General features: G+C 47.8%; 1 protein-coding gene across 1 annotated transcript in view; it reads left to right on the top strand.

The window, feature by feature from the left end:
• Nucleotides 1–1,676: 1,676 nt before the first annotated feature.
• LOC140288130 (CLIP-associating protein 1-like) overlaps nucleotides 1,677–22,588 on the top strand; it is a 38,311-nt gene continuing 17,399 nt past the window's right edge. The window contains exons 1-30 of the mRNA XM_072379167.1: nucleotides 1,677–1,813; nucleotides 2,165–2,231; nucleotides 2,283–2,348; nucleotides 2,464–2,526; nucleotides 3,648–3,727; nucleotides 4,048–4,079; nucleotides 4,345–4,485; nucleotides 4,597–4,670; nucleotides 5,147–5,239; nucleotides 5,323–5,468; nucleotides 6,727–6,862; nucleotides 7,052–7,122; nucleotides 7,474–7,533; nucleotides 7,915–7,992; nucleotides 8,084–8,251; nucleotides 8,929–8,975; nucleotides 9,474–9,644; nucleotides 10,248–10,271; nucleotides 15,200–15,307; nucleotides 15,734–15,760; nucleotides 16,275–16,439; nucleotides 17,745–17,903; nucleotides 19,131–19,193; nucleotides 19,756–19,859; nucleotides 20,182–20,205; nucleotides 20,618–20,862; nucleotides 21,666–21,729; nucleotides 21,967–22,130; nucleotides 22,249–22,327; nucleotides 22,410–22,553. Of these exons, the coding sequence (XP_072235268.1) occupies nucleotides 1,677–1,813; nucleotides 2,165–2,231; nucleotides 2,283–2,348; nucleotides 2,464–2,526; nucleotides 3,648–3,727; nucleotides 4,048–4,079; nucleotides 4,345–4,485; nucleotides 4,597–4,670; nucleotides 5,147–5,239; nucleotides 5,323–5,468; nucleotides 6,727–6,862; nucleotides 7,052–7,122; nucleotides 7,474–7,533; nucleotides 7,915–7,992; nucleotides 8,084–8,251; nucleotides 8,929–8,975; nucleotides 9,474–9,644; nucleotides 10,248–10,271; nucleotides 15,200–15,307; nucleotides 15,734–15,760; nucleotides 16,275–16,439; nucleotides 17,745–17,903; nucleotides 19,131–19,193; nucleotides 19,756–19,859; nucleotides 20,182–20,205; nucleotides 20,618–20,862; nucleotides 21,666–21,729; nucleotides 21,967–22,130; nucleotides 22,249–22,327; nucleotides 22,410–22,553 (3,000 nt within the window). The remainder of the gene's footprint in view (nucleotides 1,814–2,164; nucleotides 2,232–2,282; nucleotides 2,349–2,463; nucleotides 2,527–3,647; nucleotides 3,728–4,047; nucleotides 4,080–4,344; nucleotides 4,486–4,596; nucleotides 4,671–5,146; nucleotides 5,240–5,322; nucleotides 5,469–6,726; nucleotides 6,863–7,051; nucleotides 7,123–7,473; nucleotides 7,534–7,914; nucleotides 7,993–8,083; nucleotides 8,252–8,928; nucleotides 8,976–9,473; nucleotides 9,645–10,247; nucleotides 10,272–15,199; nucleotides 15,308–15,733; nucleotides 15,761–16,274; nucleotides 16,440–17,744; nucleotides 17,904–19,130; nucleotides 19,194–19,755; nucleotides 19,860–20,181; nucleotides 20,206–20,617; nucleotides 20,863–21,665; nucleotides 21,730–21,966; nucleotides 22,131–22,248; nucleotides 22,328–22,409; nucleotides 22,554–22,588) is intronic.

The following is a 22,588-nucleotide window of genomic DNA, read 5'->3' as shown; positions in this document are numbered from 1 at the left end:
CTGAGCTCCAGGAGGAGAGGGGGGACACCAGGAGACTGTGCTGAAAAAGTAGGAGAGGAAATGAGGCATGAACTGAGAGAGCTATAAGGAATAAGGCCATGGAGCTGTGGATGGAGGGGAAACATTAACGGGGAAAGAGAGCATCCCTTCCTCCATCTGCTCTCTCCTGTCGAGCAGAACCAGATGTTATTTGCTGACTGTGCTTGTGTGTTTGGGCTTTTATTCTTTTTGTAAAGAGTGTGGTGAGGGAAGAGAAAATCCTCCCTGGTTTATAAGTCTGCCACCTGGTGACTGCTGCCACCGGGTGTCTGCTGCCACCTGGTGTCTGCTGCCACCTGGTGTCTGCTGCCACCTGGTGTCTGCTGCCACCTGGTGTCTGCTGCCACCTAGTGACTGCTGCCACCTAGTGACTCCTGCCACCGGGTGTCTGCTGCCACCGGGTGTCTGCTGCCACCGGGTGTCTGCTGCCACATAGTGTCTGCTGCCACCTAGTGACTGCTGCCACCGGGTGTCTGCTGCCACCGGGTGTCTGCTGACACCGGGTGTCTGCTGCCACCGGGTGTCTGCTGCCACCTCTTGTCTGCTGACACCGGGTGTCTGCTGCCACCTCTTGTCTGCTGCCACCTGGTGACTGCTGCCACCGGGTGACTGCTGCCACCGGGTGACTGCTGCCACCAGGTGTCTGCTGCCACCGGGTGTCTGCTGCCACCTAGTGTCTGCTGCCATCGGGTGACTGCTGCCACCTAGTGACTGCTGCCACCGGGTGTCTGCTGCCACCTGGTGTCTGCTGCCACCGGGTGTCTGCTGCCACCGGGTGTCTGCTGCCACCTCTTGTCTGCTGCCACCGGGTGTCTGCTGCCACCTCTTGTCTGCTGCCACCTGGTGACTGCTGCCACCGGGTGACTGCTGCCACCGGGTGTCTGCTGCCACCTCTTGTCTGCTGCCACCGGGTGTCTGCTGCCACCTCTTGTCTGCTGCCACCTGGTGTCTGCTGCCACCGGGTGTCTGCTGCCACCGGGTGTCTGCTGCCACCGGGTGTCTGCTGCCACCGGGTGACTGCTGCCACCGGGTGACTGCTGCCACCGGGTGACTGCTGCCACCGGGTGTCTGCCTCCATCTAGTGAACAAAAAAGGTAATGCATCCATTATTGCTGAGTCACTTACCTTCTCTGTTGTTTAATTATGCTATTTTTACATTGACCTGGTTTTTCATATCAAACCCATTTTCTGTTCACTTGAAACTTCATGTGCATGTGACTGATTTTCCCTTTACTGCTCCAGACATTCACTGTCATGATATTGCACCAAGGAGGCAGTACTCATGAGGTCACAGCTTAGTCCCAGTTGCCTTGTGAAAGAAAAAAAGTCTTTTACATTTACAAGTAAAGACTAATACATGATTAACATCTGAAAAACCAGAATTTCATTCACAACAGAACATAGAAAACATTGTGTTAAAAGTGAGATATTTTACTGCTTCCTGAAAAATATCATCTTGAATGTGACGGCAGCAACAAGTCTCTAAATGCTGGGACAGCTCCATGTTTCCCACTGTGCAGCACCCCCTCTTCTTTTAACAACATCTGGAAACATCTGGACCTGAGGAGAGCAGCTGCTGGACCTCTGGGAGAGGAATGTTGTCCCCTTCCTGTCTGATGTAGGATTCCTGGGTCTTCATGTTGTCAGGTCTGGACTGCAGGCAGCTCAGTGCAGCAGCCGGACTCTTCTGCTACTGGAACAGATGCAGGAAGTGGTTTAACTCTGTCCTGCTGAAATATGCAAGGCCTTCCCTGAAGAAGACGTCGTCGCAGAGGTTGCTCTAAACCCCCCCCCCCCATACCATCAGAGATGCAGGCTTTGAACTGAGAGCTGATAACAAGCTGGATGGTCCCTCTCCTCTTTGGTCTGGAGGACCATGACTTCCACACAGAATTTTGGGTTCTGATCCATCTGACCACAGGACAGTTTTGCACTTTGTCTGAGTCCGTTTTAAATGAGCTTTGGTTTCTGGATCATGTTCCCATGTGGCTTCTTCTCTGTGTGACAGAGCTTTAACCTGTGTTCACAGACGATGCTTCCTGGATTTAATCTCTCTGAGAGTGGCTAAAAGACCTGCTGGATAATAAAGTCTGTCCTGTTGTTTGAACTGCTCTGTTCCATTCAGTGAATATATAGGAGATCTTCCAGGAAGTTTGGGTTCTTCTCTGCCTCAGAGGAGGTCGTCAGCAGCGGTACTCTCTCTTTATTCCATGCTGTGTTTCCTGGTACTGTTGTGGTGTCAGAGGCCCCTGCAGTTGAGCATGGGTGTGGTCAGCGTTTGGGTCCGACCGCTGCACATCCTGGTGCCTGTAAGCTGTGGTATATTCTCATTTAAAAGATGGATTTAAGCCGGTCCTCAGACCCTCTCAGACAGACGTAGGCCTGGTGGATCACTGCTGCTGTCAGCCCTCACTCTGCCCTCAGCCTGCAGCAGACAGTCCAGGGTGTCCGTCTTTTGTCTGCGTTCCTTCGTGTGAGTGTGTGCATGTGAGTCGCTGATCTGATGTTGCTTGCGGCTCTAATTGCTCCCCTGACACAGAGATAAATGAAGTTGGCATTTGTGTCAGCGCTGGTGACAGCAGCAGCTCTGGAAGTGATGGTGGGGGCTTTTCTTGGAGTGGCAGGACACCGTGCTCTCTGTTTATGATGAGGTGGCCATACTGTGCGCCGCTGTCATGTGTCTGAGTGCAGTTTACCTGCAGCAAGCACAGCTCAGCTGACTCCTGCTGTGCATCCAGAATAGTTTCTCTTTTTTTTTACAGTCGCATCCTCTTGATCTGGTAAACAGCATCTCCACAAGCTTTTAAGACTTTCCAGAAGAAGCGCAGCACCTTTATTTCTCTGGAATAAATGTGTTATTTTGTCCATTCAGCATTCATTTGGCTGAACTACAGAAGCTTCGTCTTACCAGCATTAAAATGCTACTTTAAGACGAGTCCAACACTGTGCCAGTTGCACTTTGGACCCCAGTTTGGTCATTTGACGTCACTGTTTGCTTGCTTCTTCCTTGATTTGACTAGAACTGTTTTCCAAAAGACCCAAAAGTTTCTTATTAATGTTAATTGGAATCTCAGAAAATAACAAAATGATATAAATGTAATTTAACATCTCTCTATGAGAGCTAATATTATCGTGCATTGCAGTATTGGATCATGCTGGCATTAAAGGAGACTTCTTCTGCCCTTTTTTCACAAGATGACATCTTAATGAAACCTGCTTTAATGAAAATGAAACAGAAAAGCTGCAGCAGCAGCTCCTTTTCATAGTTTCCACCTCCGTAGCATCATGAAGAAGTCTCTCATGCATCATTACAGACTGAAGAGCTCATCAGTATGAATACTTTTACAGCAGCATGATGGGGGTTCATCTGCAAAAGGAGGAGCCAGACAAATGAAACACTGACACAATGATACGAGGGGTTTTGGGCTGGGAAGAGGGTCCGACTGATGGAGAATGAGATCAGTGTGAGATCTCAGTATCAAAGCAAAAAGCCTCCAAGCTGCAGTGAATGCAGCATCATCTGAAGCTGAGGTTAGGTGGAGCTGCAGAGCAAGGAGGCTGGATAGCAGATTCGGATAAACGTGGGCCAGGGCTGTGTTTTCTCTCAGCTTTCTGTCATACGCACCCTTAAACATAGCAGCGCCGTGGCTTTGTTCATCCGCTTTGTTTTTGGCGAGTCTCACAGCAGGTGACCTCACAGCAGACCCCTCCCTGCTCTCATCATGAGAGCCTCTCCTGTCCAATAGCATCACCACCGACAGGAGCGTGACACACACTCCTGTTCCTCACACACACTCCTGTTCCTCACACACACACTCAGTGAGAGTGCTTGTTAGAGGATGCAGCAGAGACATGCTGAGGAAGCTGATGTGCAAGAAAATCTGTGCTCGTAAGAACAAGGCTTGTATCTCTCCTCTTCCTCTGTGGTTTTCTCTGCTGTGAACGTCGTTAGTGTCGTCTCTGCCTTCCCTGCTCCAAACCTGTTGCTGTCGCTCTCCATCTTTTTAGTTTCCTGTCATCCGCAGAGTCCCGTGATGGAGGTATTTTTCATGTCCTACATGTCGGTTTCTGATTTTGCTGATGAGAGATACATGTACATCCAGCTAACAGCAGGTTAATGAAAGGACCTGGCTGCATCGCATTGTCCCACTTTCTCTGAGTTCACACAGAGCAGAGATGGCTCAGGTCCGTTAGATGAGAAGAAGAGCAGTGATGGATCTCCTTATTGATCTCTGCAGGGTGATAGTGGATCACATTTAAACTTCACCTTCCTCATCTCTTCTTCTTCCTCCTCTTGTGCTGCAGATAAGAATTTTGAGGATGAGGACTCTGTGGATGGAGGCAGGTCCTCCTCCTCCTCATCGTCCAAAGCCCCCACCGGTGGGAGGAGGACTGTGATGAGCTCCGTAAGAAGACCCAGCTCTGCTTCCACAGCCAAGGCCTCAGGTGAGGGAGAGGTTAGACGCCACATGCTGTCCAGTCACGTTCACCTCAGACTCTCTCTCCTTCTTCACCAGCTGCTGCTGTGTGACCTTGTGTCTCTTTTCCTTTTCTAAGGTAAAGAGGCAGGAGCTGGTGCTGTGGACGAGGAGGATTTCATTAAAGCCTTTGAAGACGTGCCCACAGTCCAGGTACGCTAGTGTTTTAGGAAAAGTCATGTCATGGTCTTCTGAAGATGAATCCTGCTGACTTCTTTATCGCCACCATGATGTGAAAGTTGTTTTTAAAGGAAATACTTAGACACTTAAGGGATGGATTGGTGTAAGATTTGTTACCGTAAAACCATAAAGTTTTCAATTATCTCCTGAAATTCTTCCACAAAGCCACGGTAAACTGTGGCAGCGGCACAGCGGTGTGTCTCTGGTCCCAAGGAAATTTTTTATGGTGTCCATGGCAACCTGTATTATTCAGTCTGATCTCACGTTGGCATAGGTAATTCCAGTTATTGACTTAGGTGATCCTGATCCTAATTACGAGACATAAACGTGATGGAACCAGCTGAACATCACTATCTGTTTGGTCTCAGTGGGTCACTGTGTTCAGCCTCACAGAGCTGTTCAAATCCAGCAGAAATGAGGCCAACAGAACTAAATCTCTGCTTTCACAGATCTATTCCAACAGAGAGTTTGAGGATCAGCTGACCAAGACCAGAGAAGTGTTGTCTGATGACAAGCATGACTGGGAGCACCGGGTGGTGGCGGTAAGTCTTTCTGCTCCTCACAAGGTGCTCAAGAGCATGAACTGAAAAACAGACTCATTCTTCTTTTCTTCTGTCTTTTCCAGCTAAAGAAGGTTCGTTCACTCATGTTGGCGGGGGCTGCCGACTATGAAGGCTTCCCTCAGCAGCTGCGCCTTCTGGAGGCTGCTTTCAAGATGTCAGCCAAAGACCTGCGCTCCCAGGTGGTCCGCGAGGCCTGCATCACTCTCGGGTAAGCTGCGCTTTCAGTTTCCTTACCTGTAAGTGAAAAGACTTTTTCAGTTTCAACTAACAAAGAGAGGATCCACAGCATCTACTGTCTGTACCTCCATTCATTATTTGTTTCACAAGATATTTATAGAATAATTTACAAATGCCAATACTGCAGATACCTGCAGACACCGGCAGATACCTGCAGACACATGCAGACGCTAGCAGACGCCGGCAGACACCGGCAGATACTTGCAGATACCTGCAGACGCCGGCAGATACCTGCAGATACCTGCAGTGCTCATATCGACACAACACGGAGCCTCGTCTGCTGTTCTGAAGGTGTTGTGAAGAAAACAGAGTAAATGCCTCAGCATCATCATTTCTGTGCCAGCTGCTGCCTCCTGTGTGCTCTGGACTGCTGGACCCCCACATTTTCAGCGCACCTGCTGCCCTGATGTTGTTCTGTGAACAGCAGCTGCAGAAAAAGCCCAAATCAAAGCGTCCTCTCCTCATCGTGAACATCTCCGGCGGTCACGTGTGAACATTTACTTTTTAATGTGTTCACAGAGAGCTGAGAACCCAACCCATGCTAATCATGCTCCACTGATGCTGGGAGTTATTCAGGACTCGACGATCCATCAGAAATGTCTCTGATGGCTTTTATTGACAGCAGTGACATTAACTTTGATCTGTAACTGATTAAGTTGTGCTGTGGAAAGCACAGCTAATGGAAATCAGTCTTACTGAGGTATGAAACAAGCTCTCCACATAAAAACATTTGTCATCCAAACTCTAATCCAGCCCTGATGAGGTGGAACAGAGCAGAGATACATTCAAAGAGCAGGAAGTTGATGACTACATTTAAGCTGCCTGGCAGCCTTAATGTCATCATCACAGCTCGCTGTTCAGTGCAGAGCTAACGTTACAGACCAGAGGTAAATGTGCTAAAAGATGCACACATCCGCCAGGATGAGGTTTAACTAGGAGAGCATTGAGCTGATTAGCTGTGGCTCACTCAAACTGGTGCGCAGTGAGCCACCTGTAAGCTGATATGATGCCAGTCTTTACCATTCAAACTGAGCAGCTGATGTCTCAGGGAGCCTGTGGTTAGAAAACCACCCAACTTCTGTCTTCCTGCCCTAACTTCTCCTTTTTATCAGCTTTTAGATGCAGAAAGTGGATTTAGCCTTTAAACATGATGGCATTGACTGCTAGTGGAGCTGTATGTTTTACACAGGGGACACCACCTCATGTCATTCTCTCTTTCTATCTCCTAGACACATGTCATCACTATTGGGGAACAAGTTCGACCATGGAGCAGAGAGTGTCATGCCCATTCTGCTGAATCTAGTGCCCAACAGTGCCAAAGTCATGGCCACGTCCGGGGTGGCTGCGATACGCCTCATCCTCAGGGTGAGACGTCTCAGGATGATCGATTAGCACTGGTTTCATGTACACTGCCACGTGATGCTTTAGTTCATAGAGCCTTTTACAAAGTGCTTTACAGGCATATCATCAGGATAAGACTGTTAAAAAGGCCATATGATGAAAGTGAGCCACAGAAGAAATAAGGAGCCGCATGTTTTTGACTTTCTCTTCCAGCACACACACTACCCACGGCTCATCCCTATCATCACGAGTAACTGCACCTCCAAATCAGTTGCAGTCAGAAGGTAAGGGCGCCTTATCACCATGAGATTAAAACAGGGAGGGCTGGTCAGCCTAACAGCTGGCACAGCTGGCACAGGCCTGCAGTAGGTGAGACTGTGTAGTGATTCAGGCAGTTTATGTGTGGAGTGCCTCATCCATGAGAAGGATTATTGTTTCATTCAAAAGGAAAACTCCACTTTGCCTGGGCAACGACACCAGCAGCAGGAAAAGTGACTAAAGGAGAACCATTCAGGCTGCTTTCTAACTGAAATAACAGCTTTGAATGGAGGCTCTTTTAAAACAAAGCGTGCTTCACACTGTGTGCTCGAGCTCATTCTGAAATGATGCCGATGTGCTCTTCCTCTCTCTTCCAGGCGCTGTTATGAGTTCCTTGATCTCATGTTGCAGGAGTGGCACACAAATACACTGGAAAGGTAAGCTCTGCTTCTGCCACAGCACAGATTTAGAGTGTGTGCCCATATTAAGATGATGCAGACATCTTCTGCTCCTCCCATCGTGACATTTGAGCTCTCGAACGTTTGAGGTAGCTAAGCTTTGGCTCGGCCCATTAAACTGATGAGTCCTGCGAGAGCCTTCATCAATAAGACTCGCTGTGATAAGGGGACTTCCCATCCCTGTAACCATGACAACAGCAGCGGAGACTTTAAAAAGCGTAGGACAAGCCGGAGTGCGGCCACATTCCCTGTGGATCACTGAGGGAATAAAACTTGAGGGGAAAAGACAGAATTACAGAAGTACTGCCGGCTTTAATCTGAACTTTGGGTCCTGCTCACCATGTTTCCTTACTATCCCAGGCATGTGGCTGTCCTGACAGAGACCATCAAGAAAGGTATTCATGATGCAGACTCTGAAGCTAGATCCATTGCAAGAAAGTAAGTGTTGTTCAAAGCTTCATGTCATCTTCATCTCACGTAACTCGGGGTGGTTTCTTCATACGTCTGCTTTTCCTGTCACGGCCTCTAGGTGCTACTGGGGTTTCCATGGCCACTACAGCCGGGAGGCTGAGCATCTGTTCCAGGCACTGGAGTCCACCTACCAGAAGGCCCTCCAGTCTCACCTGAAGAGCTCTGACAGCATTGTGTCTCTGCCCCAGTCTGACCGCTCCTCTTCATCCTCCCAGGAGAGTCTAAAGTAAGAACCGGGAAACTCTTCTTCTGTGGCTTTTTGTGCATTTCATCCAACTGATTGATGTGTGATTTATTGCATAAGATTCTAAAAGTATTGGAAGAAAATGTCAGACAGGTTAGTAATCTCAAACATAGCCACAGGCACGTGCACACACGTGCACTTCAGCCCCATGCTGCAGATTGCTTTTGGACGCTGTTGGCGGCTGACCTCATGACTCCAGCTGCTGCGGTCATCAGTTTGTGTTTCGGGGCGTGAGTTCATCCTTATTTCAGAGTCCTTATTGATTTCTTTTTTACTGGAAGCACTGAAGGGTGGTGCGGTGTTGAGCACTGCTGCCTCACAGCACACAGGAGGGTTCCTGGTTTGAATCCCGGCCGCTTCTCCCTGTGCATGTGTGGCTTCTCTTCTCTCTGGCTTCCTCCCATGTTCGGGTAACTCGAACCTGAGCATTTTGTTTGTGTCTGTGTGGCCCTAAATTGGATTAAGTGGGTGTGGAAAAGGGATGGAAGTGTCTCAGTCAGATTCTAATGGTTTTATGTGGAAAAGGCTTCGTTTCTACAGTAGCTGTGTAAAGGAGCACAATGTAATGTTCTTTTTGTTATGAAGCCAGAGCAGGTAATGCATGACAAAGGCATCCCATGTTCATGAGGTATGTTCAGTGCTGTCCTCTCTTTTTCCAGCCGGCCTTTGTCTGTGAAGAGTGTTATTGGAGGGGGCATTACCAGGGGTAAGTCTCTATCTACTTAATAAATGATATAAAGTTGTGAGTTTTGTAGCTGCAGGTGGAGTTCCAGATTCATCCCACCTGCTAATGCTCGTTTGTGCCTGGCCTTGTTCACCTGTCTGTCCCCAGCTCTGTTAGCCTTTATCTCAGAGGATAAGATGAGATGATATCATAAATAATCAGATGAGATGGGTCTGTGTTGGGAAAGCTGTCTTAGGAAACGTTAGGAAAGAGATATTACTGCAGGAAACAGATGACTGAAAGGACTGCTGCAGCCACAAATGAGAAAAGGTTGGGATGGGATGGAAAAATGAGTCTTTTATTACGTTATCATGAACCCAAGATATTTGATGCTTTTTCTTGTTATTCGGCCTTTAATGGCTACTTTCCATGCAGTTATGTGTTTGTTCATCACAGTTTCTGTTCCACAGCTGCAGTTCATTCACTCCAAGTGCATTTAAAAAAAGTGATGATTGGCATCTGGTCTGTGCTCTGCTTCAGGTAAGCTCGTGAGCCACAGGGCACCCACATCATCGGGCTCCCTCCAGCGTTCCCGCAGTGACATTGACGTGAACGCAGCCTCCAGCGCCAAGTCCCGTCTGTCCACTGTTCCTGCGTCTTCACCGTTCAGTTCTGCGGCCGCCCTCCCTCCAGGATCATACGCCTCATTAGGTAACCCTTCAGTCCTCTCCCTTTAGTCTGATTTGGGCAGAAAATAAACCCGCTTGGTGAGCAGGTCACTTTTTATCATGCAGTGAGAATGAATCATGGCCAACCAGAGTTTTCCTCACTCCCAAAGAGTCAGATCTGATGGAGATTTGCCTGGTTGATAAGACTGGTTGTCTTTTAGAAAAACTTTCCCAGCAGCTCACTGAAGCGGTTATTCGTATCAACGTGAAAAATGACAACATTTTCTCCTGTAACCACTGGCTTTTATGGACCTGACTTGGATTATTAATGACACATTAGACTGCTCTGTCAACAGAAACTGCATTAAGACGTTTGACAAATGAACTTGATGAGGCTGAGTGACCTCTTGGAGTGATGAAAGCCACGATACTTCCTCAAAAGTTTTGGTCTCCATTTTAAGCTAATCATTTTTGGTTTATTTAGAAACCTCAAATGAACTGTTGGATTGATAAGAACCATTAGTAACAACGATAAGGTCTCCTGCTCACCGACACACTCCAGTTCCTGCTTCAAATGCTACTAATGTCTTGCTCTATGCCTCTTCTCCCACTCTCTGCTGCACTGCCTTTCATTAATGCCCTAAAGATGGCACTCCTGGTAAAAATGATGGTAAGCTTTGTGTGTGTGTGTGTGTGTGTTTCTGTGCATTTGCACACACAGATCGCATGAATGTGAAGATATACGAGTGTGTTTTTGTCAGATGTCACATGTTTACATCTTCTCTTCATCTGTCTCCTCTCTTTAAACCTCCCAGTGGTCTGTAGAACTCTGCATGGACTGTCTGCATGGACTTCCTCCTGTGACTGTAACCCTGATACTGAACCCGTAAACTCTGTTTCTCACACAGTGGTCGAACCCAACTCTGCCTTTTCACTTGATTTTTCTCTGCAGGCTTCTTTGTAGTTGGTAACAAAGATTGTTTTCTTTGCTGCTGTTCAGAAACAGATGTGCATCTTTGATGCATCGACAGATGTGTCTTCAATGCGCAGCAGAGCCTCGGAGCCCGTTGACAGATGTGCGTCTTTAGTGTGCGTACAGATGTGCGTCTTTAGTGCGCGTACAGATGTGCGTCTTTAGTGCGCGTACAGATGTGCGCGTACAGATGTGCGTCTTTAGTGCGCGTACAGATGTGCGTCTTTAGTGCGCGTACAGATGTGCGCGTACAGATGTGCGTCTTTGGTGCGCGTACAGATGTGCGCGTACAGATGTGCGTCTTTAGTGCGCGTACAGATGTGCGTCTTTAGTGCGCGTACAGATGTGCGCGTACAGATGTGCGTCTTTGGTGCGCGTACAGATGTGCGCGTACAGATGTGCGTCTTTGGTGCGCGTACAGATGTGCATCTTTAGTGCGCGTACAGATGTGCGTCTTTAGTGCGCGTACAGATGTGCGCGTACAGATGTGCGTCTTTGGTGCGCGTACAGATGTGCGTCTTTGGTGCGCGTACAGATGTGCGTCTTTAGTGCGCGTACAGATGTGCGTCTTTAGTGCGCGTACAGATGTGCGTCTTTAACGCATCGACAGATGTGCGTCTTTAACGCGTCGACAGATGTGCGTCTTTAACGCGTCGACAGATGTGCGTCTTTAAGGCCTCGACAGATGTGCGTCTTTAACGCGTCGACAGATGTGCGTCTTTAACGCGTCTACAGATGTGCGTCTTTAACGCGTCGACAGATGTGCGTCTTTAACGCGTCGACAGATGTGCGTCTTTAACGCGTCTACAGATGTGCGTCTTTAACGCCTCGACAGATGTGCGTCTTTAACGCCTCGACAGATGTGCGTCTTTAACGCGTCTACAGATGTGCGTCTTTAACGCGTCGACAGATGTGCGTCTTTAACGCCTCGACAGATGTGCGTCTTTAAAGCGTCTACAGATGTGCGTCTTTAACGCGTCGACAGATGTGCGTCTTTAACGCGTCTACAGATGTGCGTCTTTAACGCGTCGGCAGATGTGCGTCTTTAACGCGTCGACAGATGTGCGTCTTTAACGCCTCGACAGATGTGCGTCTTTAACGCCTCGACAGATGTGCGTCTTTAACGCCTCGACAGATGTGCGTCTTTAACGCGTCTACAGATGTGCGTCTTTAACGCCTCGACAGATGTGCGTCTTTAACGCGTCGACAGATGTGCGTCTTTAACGCGTCGACAGATGTGCGTCTTTAACGCGTCGACAGATGTGCGTCTTTAACGCGTCGACAGATGTGCGTCTTTAACGCCTCGACAGATGTGCGTCTTTAACGCGTCTACAGATGTGCGTCTTTAACGCCTCGACAGATGTGCGTCTTTAACGCCTCGACAGATGTGCGTCTTTAACGCGTCGACAGATGTGCGTCTTTAACGCGTCGACAGATGTGCGTCTTTAACGCGTCGACAGATGTGCGTCTTTAACGCGTCGACAGATGTGCGTCTTTAACGCGTCGACAGATGTGCGTCTTTAACGCCTCGACAGATGTGCGTCTTTAACGCCTCGACAGATGTGCGTCTTTAACGCCTCGACAGATGTGCGTCTTTAACGCGTCTACAGATGTGCGTCTTTAACGCGTCGACAGATGTGCGTCTTTAACGCCTCGACAGATGTGCGTCTTTAACGCCTCGACAGATGTGCGTCTTTAACGCCTCGACAGATGTGCGTCTTTAACGCGTCTACAGATGTGCGTCTTTAACGCCTCAACAGATGTGCGTCTTTAACGCGTCTACAGATGTGCGTCTTTAACGCGTCTACAGATGTGCGTCTTTAACGCCTCGACAGATGTGCGTCTTTAACGCGTCGACAGATGTGCGTCTTTAACGCGTCGACAGATGTGCGTCTTTAACGCGTCGACAGATGTGCGTCTTTAACGCGTCGACAGATGTGCGTCTTTAACGCGTCGACAGATGTGCGTCTTTAACGCGTCGACAGATGTGCGTCTTTAACGCGTCGACAGATGTGCGTCTTTAACGCGTCGACAGATGTGCGTCTTTAACGCCTCGACAGATGTGCGTCTTTAACGCGTCGACAGATGTGCGTCTTTAACGCGTCGACAGATGTGCGTCTTTAACGCGTCGACAGATGTGCGTCTTTAACGCGTCGACAGATGTGCGTCTTTAACGCCTCGACAGATGTGCGTCTTTAACGCCTCGACAGATGTGCGTCTTTAACGCGTCTACAGATGTGCGTCTTTAACGCCTCGACAGATGTGCGTCTTTAACGCCTCGACAGATGTGCGTCTTTAACGCGTCTACAGATGTGCGTCTTTAACGCGTCGACAGATGTGCGTCTTTAACGCGTCGACAGATGTGCGTCTTTAACGCGTCGACAGATGTGCGTCTTTAACGCCTCGACAGATGTGCGTCTTTAACGCCTCGACAGATGTGCGTCTTTAACGCGTCGACAGATGTGCGTCTTTAACGCCTCGACAGATGTGCGTCTTTAACGCGTCGACAGATGTGCGTCTTTAACGCGTCGACAGATGTGCGTCTTTAACGCGTCGACAGATGTGCGTCTTTAACGCCTCGACAGATGTGCGTCTTTAACGCGTCTACAGATGTGCGTCTTTAACGCGTCGACAGATGTGCGTCTTTAACGCCTCGACAGATGTGCGTCTTTAACGCGTCGACAGATGTGCGTCTGCAGAGTGGGGTATCCTCAGGGTTGCTTCAGATGCAGCCCAGTGTTTCATGACATTCAGCAGGGATCTGTGCTGTAAATCCCATTTTTACTGCAGATTCCACAGGTCAGATCGACTCCGTTTCCATGGTCACAGTTAGAAGCAGCTCTGAGTTCGAGTGAACACGCTGGATCTTGATGAACTGTTGTACGGATAACATACATGGTGTGATTGCTTCTTTTTCACCTCAGAATGAGTTATTTTTAGCTTGACGGCCAGTATAATCATTGTTATCTTTGCCTCCATGTTGTGAATGCTGTTATTGGTGTGTTGTGTAATGGCCGCCTTCAGAGGGAGGTGACATGGCTTTTATCTCCAAGTTACCATAAAACCTTCCAGTGAACCTGCAGACTTGCTGCTTCCAGCAGCCGTCTCTTTATCTCAGTGCATTTTATGATGGGGCTTTGGCAGTGAGGGAGGTTAGAAACATGTTACTGTCACTCTTCCTGGAATAGATGTTAGAGTGAGAAGATTGTTCAACATGTGTTGCACAGATGTTCTTTCAGTTGTGTTATGACATGCAGCACAGGTCATTTATCTGTGTGAGTGTAAGACAATCAAGTCCCCCGTCCTTCACAATAAAACACCCTCTGATTAGCGGATTAGCTGCCAGCTCTGACTGTGAAACTCATACATTTGGCACTTTTCTCACACTTTTTCTTTTGGATTAAGAAAAAAATGTTAGATTGCTTAAAGGCGTAAAAGGCAGAGACTGACAGCAACACAGAGGAGCACTAAATCTAAGTTGTGTCCGTGCATACTGCTCTGAGAATGCAGCCGATCAATCAGCTGTTTTCTCCGCTTGCTTCAGACAGCAGAGTTAGCCTGGTGACACTAAATTGTGTTTCTGTCGCTCTGTATCTGCTGTCAGCTTTTCGTTTTATTCATCCAGAAGTTTTTAACCATTCTTTTTTGTTCTCCAAGTCATGTTGTGAAGGTTTCTCATAAAGTAGATTGATTGTCTTAGTTTGATTGTGGCCATAAAGTGTCCATAAAGTCCATAAATCATTTCAGATAAGAAATGGTTATAACAGACAACGGTTCTCACTCTCAGCTCATCCTAAATGCCGGCAGCCCTGCTGTGGTAACACGTTGAAATGTTACACTTTGATGCTTCATCCCAGATGGGGAAACAGATTGTTTAGCATAGTTAGCAACTGAAGCTTGTGGTCACCTGCAGCCCAAAGCTTAGTTGTTGGACTCACCGCTGCAGGCAAAGCAAAGAGCTCACACTACCACACACTCCAAACTAATGGACACTCCCTGGCTGGCTCTGGTTCTGATGCCTCCTTCAGGCGCAGTTCCAGGTTGTTGGAACACCACAGCACTGATGGAGCAGTAACAGCCAGCCACTTAGTTTACTGTTCAGAAGTCTTACAGTGCAAGCTTATCAATGACACCGACCCCGGCAACAAGCTAAGAATGCCAGGAAGAAGTTGGGTTTCCTCCTCTGGCTGTAATCCAATCAGAAACCGGTGCAGCGATGTTGTCTCATTTCTTTCCAAAGTTAAGTGAACTAACCGACTACAGACCGAGGAGAGAAAGGCGTTGCACCTCCTGCTTGTCTTTCAGAGCACATTTTGAGTTGGGAGTGACTTCAGAAACCCAAATATATGCTCACAAGCACATAAGAAGGGATTTTATGTCCCTTTTAAGGAACTTTTTTGGGTAATACCGTAAACTGAACCGTGAAATAGTTTTTAACGATAAAACCCATGTTTGTGTGATTTCCCCTCTGTCCCCTCGTCCAGGTCTTCCTCATTCTGTCTCCAGACTTTCCCTCCTCCAGCATTTCTGTCCAAGGCTAGGGTGAACTTAGGAGTCATTCCCGGCTGCTGAATTCACTCCTCTCTTCTTTTCTTCCCTCCGCTGTCTCGCTTCATCATCATCAGGTCGTGTTCGCACAAGAAGACAAAGCTCAGGCAGTGTGGGCGGAGCTAGCACATCAGTGGTGGACAACAGGGGGCGAAGCCGGGCAAAAGTGGTCTCCCAGTCTCAGCGTATGTATACACAGTGGTTCATACACAGAAGATGAATCTCATTCAGCAGCATAAATGAATGCATTCACTGTGCTTCACTCGGCTTCATGATCATACAACATAATGTCTTTGTGTGTGCTGAGAGCGTCTGTCCCTGAGTGTGTTTCCAGCTTCCTGGGGGGAAAAAACCCTGTTAATCTTGATTATTTGTGTGTGTGTGTGTGTGTGTGCACCTCCATGCATGCACAGTATGTGTGCTTTCAGTCTGTCGTACATACGTGTGTGTGTGTGTTTTGATGTCTCTATATATATATTCTTGGGATCTGTGAGTGATCCACAGCCACCCAGAGAGCATGCTGGGTACAAATCAATAAACATGTTCCCCACTATCTCATTTTGACCGTTCTTGATTTCCACCCTGTCCTGCCTATTGCTTCCATCACCCAGGATCCAGATCAGCCAATCCCATCAGTGGTAAGGCCTCAGCTTCATCCAATCACAAGACAGACACCTCATCCCCAAATCTGCCCTTAAGCACACCACCCTCTGCATGCCTTCCCAGTCTCTAGCTCTTTTTGTTGCTTTCAGCACATACTTGGTAGCAGCATGCCTCGCTATAGATCATTTAGATTTGGGATTATTATTTACCCCCCCAGCCCCCCCACTGTGTTAGAAATGGTTGGGAGTGTTTGCTGTCAGCCATTTTGTTGTCTGTTGTAGTTGTTTTTCACAGTTAAAGCATCGTGTTCTCACTGGTGCCACAGTACATGTTTTTCCCCACAGTGGTTAGTGATGGTTAGAGTTAGAACAAGGATCCACCCCCCCACTCCACCTGTGCCTACAGTGTAATGTCTGTATTTGACTGTTCGAGGACTTAAACTGTGTTGTCTTTGCAGTAAATTTCCACGTGTTAGATTACCCTGAAACACTCCCATTTTAGTTTTCTGTCTGATGATGATCTCTGTGTTTGTCCTCTCTGCTCTGACAGCTGGCAGTCGCTCCAGCTCCCCGGGCAAGCTGCTCAGCCATGGCAGCTATGGCCGGATCCCCAGAGCCACGGCGCCGGCCTCGACCACGCCAGCAGACCGCCGCAGCAGAATCCCTCGCAGCCAGGGCTGCAGCCGAGAGACCAGCCCCAGCCGGCTGGGCCTCGGTAAGGCCAGGCACTCACTGTTCTGTCTTTAGAAACGGGCTGTATGCCACGACTGCTCTTTGTGATCCCTGAGTTGGTTTGAGCCAGTTAAAAACATGTGGGCACATACATGACTGTGGTTGTACCGTCCAACACACTTACACAGGCTCTGCTTAAACCTGTGCACGGTTCCACACAGCGCATCAGAATGCTAATGCTAACAGGCAGTTTATAGTTGAGTGAGCGTGAGACAAAGGACAAATAAGGAGGCTAACATGACTGGAACATTGTTCCACTGCAGCTGCGTTATCCACTGTGCAGCCCATGAACACACAGCCTGATAAGAGAAGCTGATAAAGAGTCGGGTTTCGTCCTTTTAATGTCCAAAGTTCTGACGACTCCCTTGGTGCCTCCCGTTGCTGATGAAGCATCGGCTGCTAATTGCAGCTTGTTTGGTCTCAAAGCCGAACAGTTGTGTTGCTGCCGCTGCTGAACTGAGATCCTTCACCATCACATTGTTTATCTGATCTTTTTTAGTGTTTGGGTTTATCTGACTGGGCCTCTACATGAAAGTAAAGTTACCTTTAAAAAAAAGCAACTCTTAATAAATCCAAGCTCTGGATTATTATCCTTTTATTGTCTTTCTGCACGTCCCTCTGTGCCTGCACTCTAACTCTACCCTGTCCCCTCTGACAGAGCCTCACTGCTGGCCTCCTTCCATGCAGCTCATTGTTAGCTCTGACGTTATCAGTGATGGTAAAAGCCCAGAAATGCTTCTTAATGTGTGTAATGTTTATCCCAACACATGTGAAACAGTTTGGAGTGCACAGGCCGTCTAACCGTCCCTGGCAGTTCTCTCACTCACACGCTGCTTCTTTCTCTGGTTCGCTGTTTGCTTTCACCTCACTCTCTCTTTTACTTCCATACTTTGTCTGTCTATTGATCTCTACCTTCCAATCCGCAGTAGGATTGTCTGTGAGCTGTTTTTGATAAGATATACTCTAACAAATACAGCCCCTGGCCAAAAAAAGACCTTCAGCCCACAGTGATGACATCATTTGGATAAGTTTAGCCAGTGTCACAGCATTAATTTCCATCCAGAGCTGCGTGAATTTCTGGCACAGATCTTCTGTTAATGAGTCGGACTGCTGCGGAAAGTCTCTTTGGGTAAATCCCAAAGGGGGCTACCTGTTTCCTGTTCACTTTAACCATTCTTTATGCCAGACCCAGGGATTTAATCTCGTCACATCCACCTGTCTGGGCTCTCCTCTGTCTGGATCTCACCGTCTCACACTGACATTCACACCTAACTTGTTGTCCTGACAGCCAGCCTGTGTGGTAAAGCTCTTCTTCCTGCTGCTCTTCCCTACCGCACGCTAGCCCGGAGCCGCATTCCCCGTCCCAGCATGAGTCAAGGTTGTAGTCGCGACACCAGTCGCGAGAGCAGCCGCGACACCAGCCCTGCACGGGGCTTCGCTCCTCTGGGTGAGTACAGCAGCGCTGTGCGATCTGTCCCCCCAGAGAGCTTTCCCACGTGCCCCCTCATGTGATGTCTGCTGTTCTCTGTGCTGTCTTACAGCCTTTCTGTCCCCCATTTCCCTCTGTGCATGCACTAACCGTGTCTTTCTGGGTTCAGGGAGCATTGCTGTTCTATAAGACTATTTTGATTCTATTCTCTTTGAAATGTACCCGAGAGGTGTCATAGTTAATGAATTTGAGTGTAGCGAATGAACAACCACTGCAGAGGCTGCTGTTGTACCACTTGTGCTACTTCTTCCCCTGAAGTCCTTTCTCAGTAACTTTATTATGAAGAGCCGAAGGATCTGTGATGCAGCTATGGAGAAAGTATGTCAAGACTCAATCACGAGCCCTGTGTTTAAAGAGGAAGAGTCAGCTGAGCAGCACCATTTTGTCCCTCTCAGTTGTCCTTATGTCGTGTTTTTTAAATTCTGCACGTTCCTCTTAGAGCTGACTGATGGATGCTCGCTATAACTACAGCTGAAGCAGAGTTCAGTGTGTCTCAGTATGAAAAATCACAGAGGAATTTAAAATGCAACTTGTGTGTTAATACCTGACTTAATATGTAGAAAGATGCAATATATGCTTCAGAAGAGAGCTGCTTTAGCATGAGTTTTGTACATGAAAATACATTCCAGCTGTGACATACGGCGTCAGAAGTAGTTTAATATTCAGTAAGACATGCCATCATCTACATTTTAACTCACTGAGGCTGTTAACCTGCAGGCTGCTGTTTTCTGCATGCTTGCAGTGAATTTATCTGTTAAAGATGATGTGAAACAAGGGCCCGGTAAAGCACACGAGTTCTGAAAGAAATATGGTGTCAGTCTTCACAGTGACTCACAGCCTGCTGCTCCAAGGAAGCACTTTCAGGGGAGTGAACTGAGTCGAGGCCAAGCTCTCAAAGCCCATTCATCAGCTGAACAGATTGCTGTATGCGCGCGAGTTTTCTGTTTCTTTGTTTCATTTCTCGATTGGCAGTTGGGGGCATATGTGTCCTCTCAAAGTGTTGGGCGCGTTGTGTCGGTCAGATGACTTCCAGGGGGTAAGGCGAAGGGGGTGGGGTGTTGGTGGCTGCCGTGGTAACATGTTTTGTGCATCTGGGTGGAAGCGCCCTCTGCTCTGGGTGTTGCTCCTCTTCGTTCACACTAACCCCTCGGCCTGGATGTGGCCCACCTCTCCTGTCCCCTGCAGCCTCCCGACGTCACTCCCGTTCAACCAGCGCTCTCTCCACAGCAGAAGCTCACGGGCAGTCAGGTGACCTGCATGACCCCCATATTCACAGCCCCTCTCTGTTTCCTCCCAGTTTAGGCCTCAGAGGCAGTGTGAGCATGCTTCTGTGGAATGACAGCAGGCAGCACCCATCAATCCATTCCTGTACACCCCCTTTGACAGCGTTTTAGTCTGAAAACACAAGAATAGACAGTTCAAGCATGTAGATGTTGTCATTTACTTTCTGCTTACTTTGGATTTAATTCAAACAACCCTTTTTAGCTTCTTTTAAGTTCTATTGTGACTGTGGCAGCTGCAGAAGATTTTCATTTGAAACGTTTCCATTTTCATGCTCGTTGTGCATCTGTGCCTGTGGTGTTTCTGACGTGTTTGGGTCATGCTGGGATCAGCGTACAGTAGCTGCAGTACATGCCTGTGCTCGTTGGGTTTTTAGTGATCTTTTCAGTTTGTAATTGAGCTTTATGTTCAAAGACACGCCAACTTAGTCCTCTTAGGGACCCAGCTAAGAGAGGTAAGTTTTAATAACCACGTTGCTTTCTTCACACAGCTTCTCTAACCTGTTTTCTTTCCACTGCGTTTGGTCCAGATCGTTATGGGTTGATTCACCAAGCACGAATTTCTGCATCCGTTAATGCCATGAGGGTCCTCAACACTGGCACCGAGGTGGAGGCAGCAGTGGCTGATGCGCTGGTAAGTTGCTCTTTCAGTCTGCCTTTACAGTTCCGTCCCTCCTGACAACAAAATGCTGCCACCATCAGTGTAGAAACTTATCATTTAACATGTAGATAACTCTTTTACTATCAAAAACTCCCTGACTGTGATAAGATCGGATGCATTAGAATGTCTTTGCTGGTATTGAATTTAAGTTACGTTATAAAATCTTCACTTTTTTGTTAGCTTTGCTAAGAATGCAGGAACCAGTAGCACAGATCAGCTGAAGTGTCTGTCTGTACTTGTTCCTTGAACCTCCTTTAAAAACTCTCCTCTCTCCTTTCTTTCTTGGCTCCTTCAGCTGTTAGGAGACTCCAGAAATAAGGTAGTTGTTCATTTTACATCCTCTTTGTGTGTCCACGCCATCGCACATTAATCCAGTTCAGAAAGCATTGAAGCTGCTTGGCTCATCCTCTCCTCCTGCCCTTCTTTCTATCGCCTGCCTCCAGTGTTCCACACTTTCCTGATGAGCCTCTTCTGTTTGACATGTTTTCCTCTGCATTGCATTTAAAGTGATGAGTGTGGCTTTATTCTGCCACAGTTTGACCGGCTCATTTTTAATTTGACTGTATACTCTATGCATCAAACTTGACAGTAAAGTTTCTTAAAAACAGCACAGAATTCTGCATGGCAACCGACTGCATCTGGCAACTTTCTTCCAAAGATTCTTTCCTCGAGGCTGCGAGTTTCTACGCTGTATGTTCTACAAGTCGCCTTTGTTCTTCCCTTCTCCACAGAGGAAGCCTTTGAGGCGGCGGTACGAATCTCCTGGCATGTACTCTGATGACGATGCCAACAGTGATGCATCCAGCGCCTGCTCAGAGCGCTCGTATGGCTCACGAAACGGAGGCATCCCCCATTACCTCCGCCAAACGGAGGATGTGGCAGAGGTCCTGAACCACTGTGCCAGCTCCAACTGGTCAGAGAGAAAGGAGGGCCTGCTGGGCCTCCAGAACCTCCTCAAAAGCCAAAGAATACTGAGGTGGGTGGAGGCTTTTTGAGTCTGTGGTACCGGACTGTAAGTGGGAAATATGCTGTCCTTCATGAGATAGGCTTAACTTTTACATATATTTTTAAAGATTCTCTGTGCTGCTTGAGTGAGTCTGAGAAGCTTTAACACTGCCATGCCAGCGTTGGTTACAAACTACAGAAGCTGATCTCTTTAAAACCCAACTACTGTCTGAAAAAAAGACCCCAAATCCCTGACAGGTTGAAGAGGAAATGCTGGGGAGGAGGATGATGGAGAAACAGGTGGAGAGAGTTTAAAAACTAAGAGTTTTGAGGGCTCATGAGGCCACCACAGGAATATCGAGAATACAGTTTTATATGTTTCACTGAGACATGGCTGCAGGAGCTTATACTTCAACACCTCTCTACACAGCTTTCAGACTATTAGGGATAGGGCTGGATACCGGCACCCGTACCAGTACCTTCACTTCAGTACCGGTTCCTGAGCGATACTTTTTTCTATACCAATTTTATAATATCAGTTCCAGCAAAAAGGAAATTCCATGACGCATAACAGTACAAATCTTCCGTTTTATTTTTCAGCTCAGTATTTTTCTAAGCCAAGCAGTTCTAAGATGGGTGTAACTCTTAACCCTATCCCTGCTCTACCTGAACAGTCTCAGTTTTAGACCTACTGACTCCCAGTTCTAGGTAACCATGTGTCACAAAAGTGTTTTCAGTCTCCTAAAGTTTCACCCTGAAGTCCACATTTCAGCTTGTGATGGGATGCATATCGATCGTGTTGATTTGCTGTCTGATTCTCTGTCTTCACTGCAGCCGAGTGGAGTTAAAGAGACTCTGTGAGATCTTCACAAGGATGTTTGCAGATCCGCACAGCAAGGTATAGAGTGTAACAACTTAAACTAAAAAACGTAACTCTGTAACCCACGTACATGCTGTCTGTGTGCTGTGACTTATCTGGAACTAATGCAGTGTCTCTTGTTGCATGGTCTGCCTTGTGTGGATTTAACAACAGAGAGTAAGTGTGCTTTTCTGTCCATTTTCTACACCACTGAGCACTGACCGCAATCTGATGAGTCTGTAAAGCAATAAATCTGATAACTTCACCTGTCCCCAGGTGTTCAGCATGTTCCTGGAGACTCTGGTGGACTTCGTCACAGTGCATAAGGAGGACCTGCAGGACTGGCTTTTTGTCCTGCTCACCCAGCTTCTGAAGAAGATGGGTGCGGATCTGCTGGGCTCAGTCCAGGCCAAAGTCCAGAAGGCTCTGGATATCACCAGGTCTGTGGTTGTCCAAGTGCTCATTCATGCAGTGGAATGTAAACCATCATTCAGGGATCCTGTTGGAGAGTTGGCCAGTAAACAGGAGGGGAAATGTCCTGCCTTCACTTGTTTGCAGGGAGTCCTTCCCATTTGACCAGCAGTTCAACATTTTGATGAGGTTCATCGTGGACCAGACTCAGACACCAAACCTCAAGGTAAAACACAGAGAAAGACCAGAATATGAAGACAAGTTCATTCCTCAGCAGACAAGTGAACCGAGGCTTGTTGACTCCCCAGGTAAAGGTGGCCATTTTGAAGTACATAGAGTCCCTGGCCCGGCAGATGGACCCCACAGATTTTGTGAACTCCAGCGAGACACGACTCGCAGTGTCTCGCATCATTACCTGGACCACTGAGCCCAAAAGTTCTGATGTCAGAAAGGTAAGCTGGAGCTACGTCTTCTCTGAGGCCAGCAT

Source organism: Leuresthes tenuis, unplaced genomic scaffold (genome assembly GCF_036924035.1).
Source record: "Leuresthes tenuis unplaced genomic scaffold, fLeuTen1.0.hap1 SCAF_235, whole genome shotgun sequence".
Taxonomy (NCBI): Eukaryota; Metazoa; Chordata; class Actinopteri; order Atheriniformes; family Atherinopsidae; genus Leuresthes; species Leuresthes tenuis.
The sequence above is the reverse complement of the archived record's forward strand: the minus strand, read 5'-3'. Positions and strand labels throughout refer to the sequence as shown.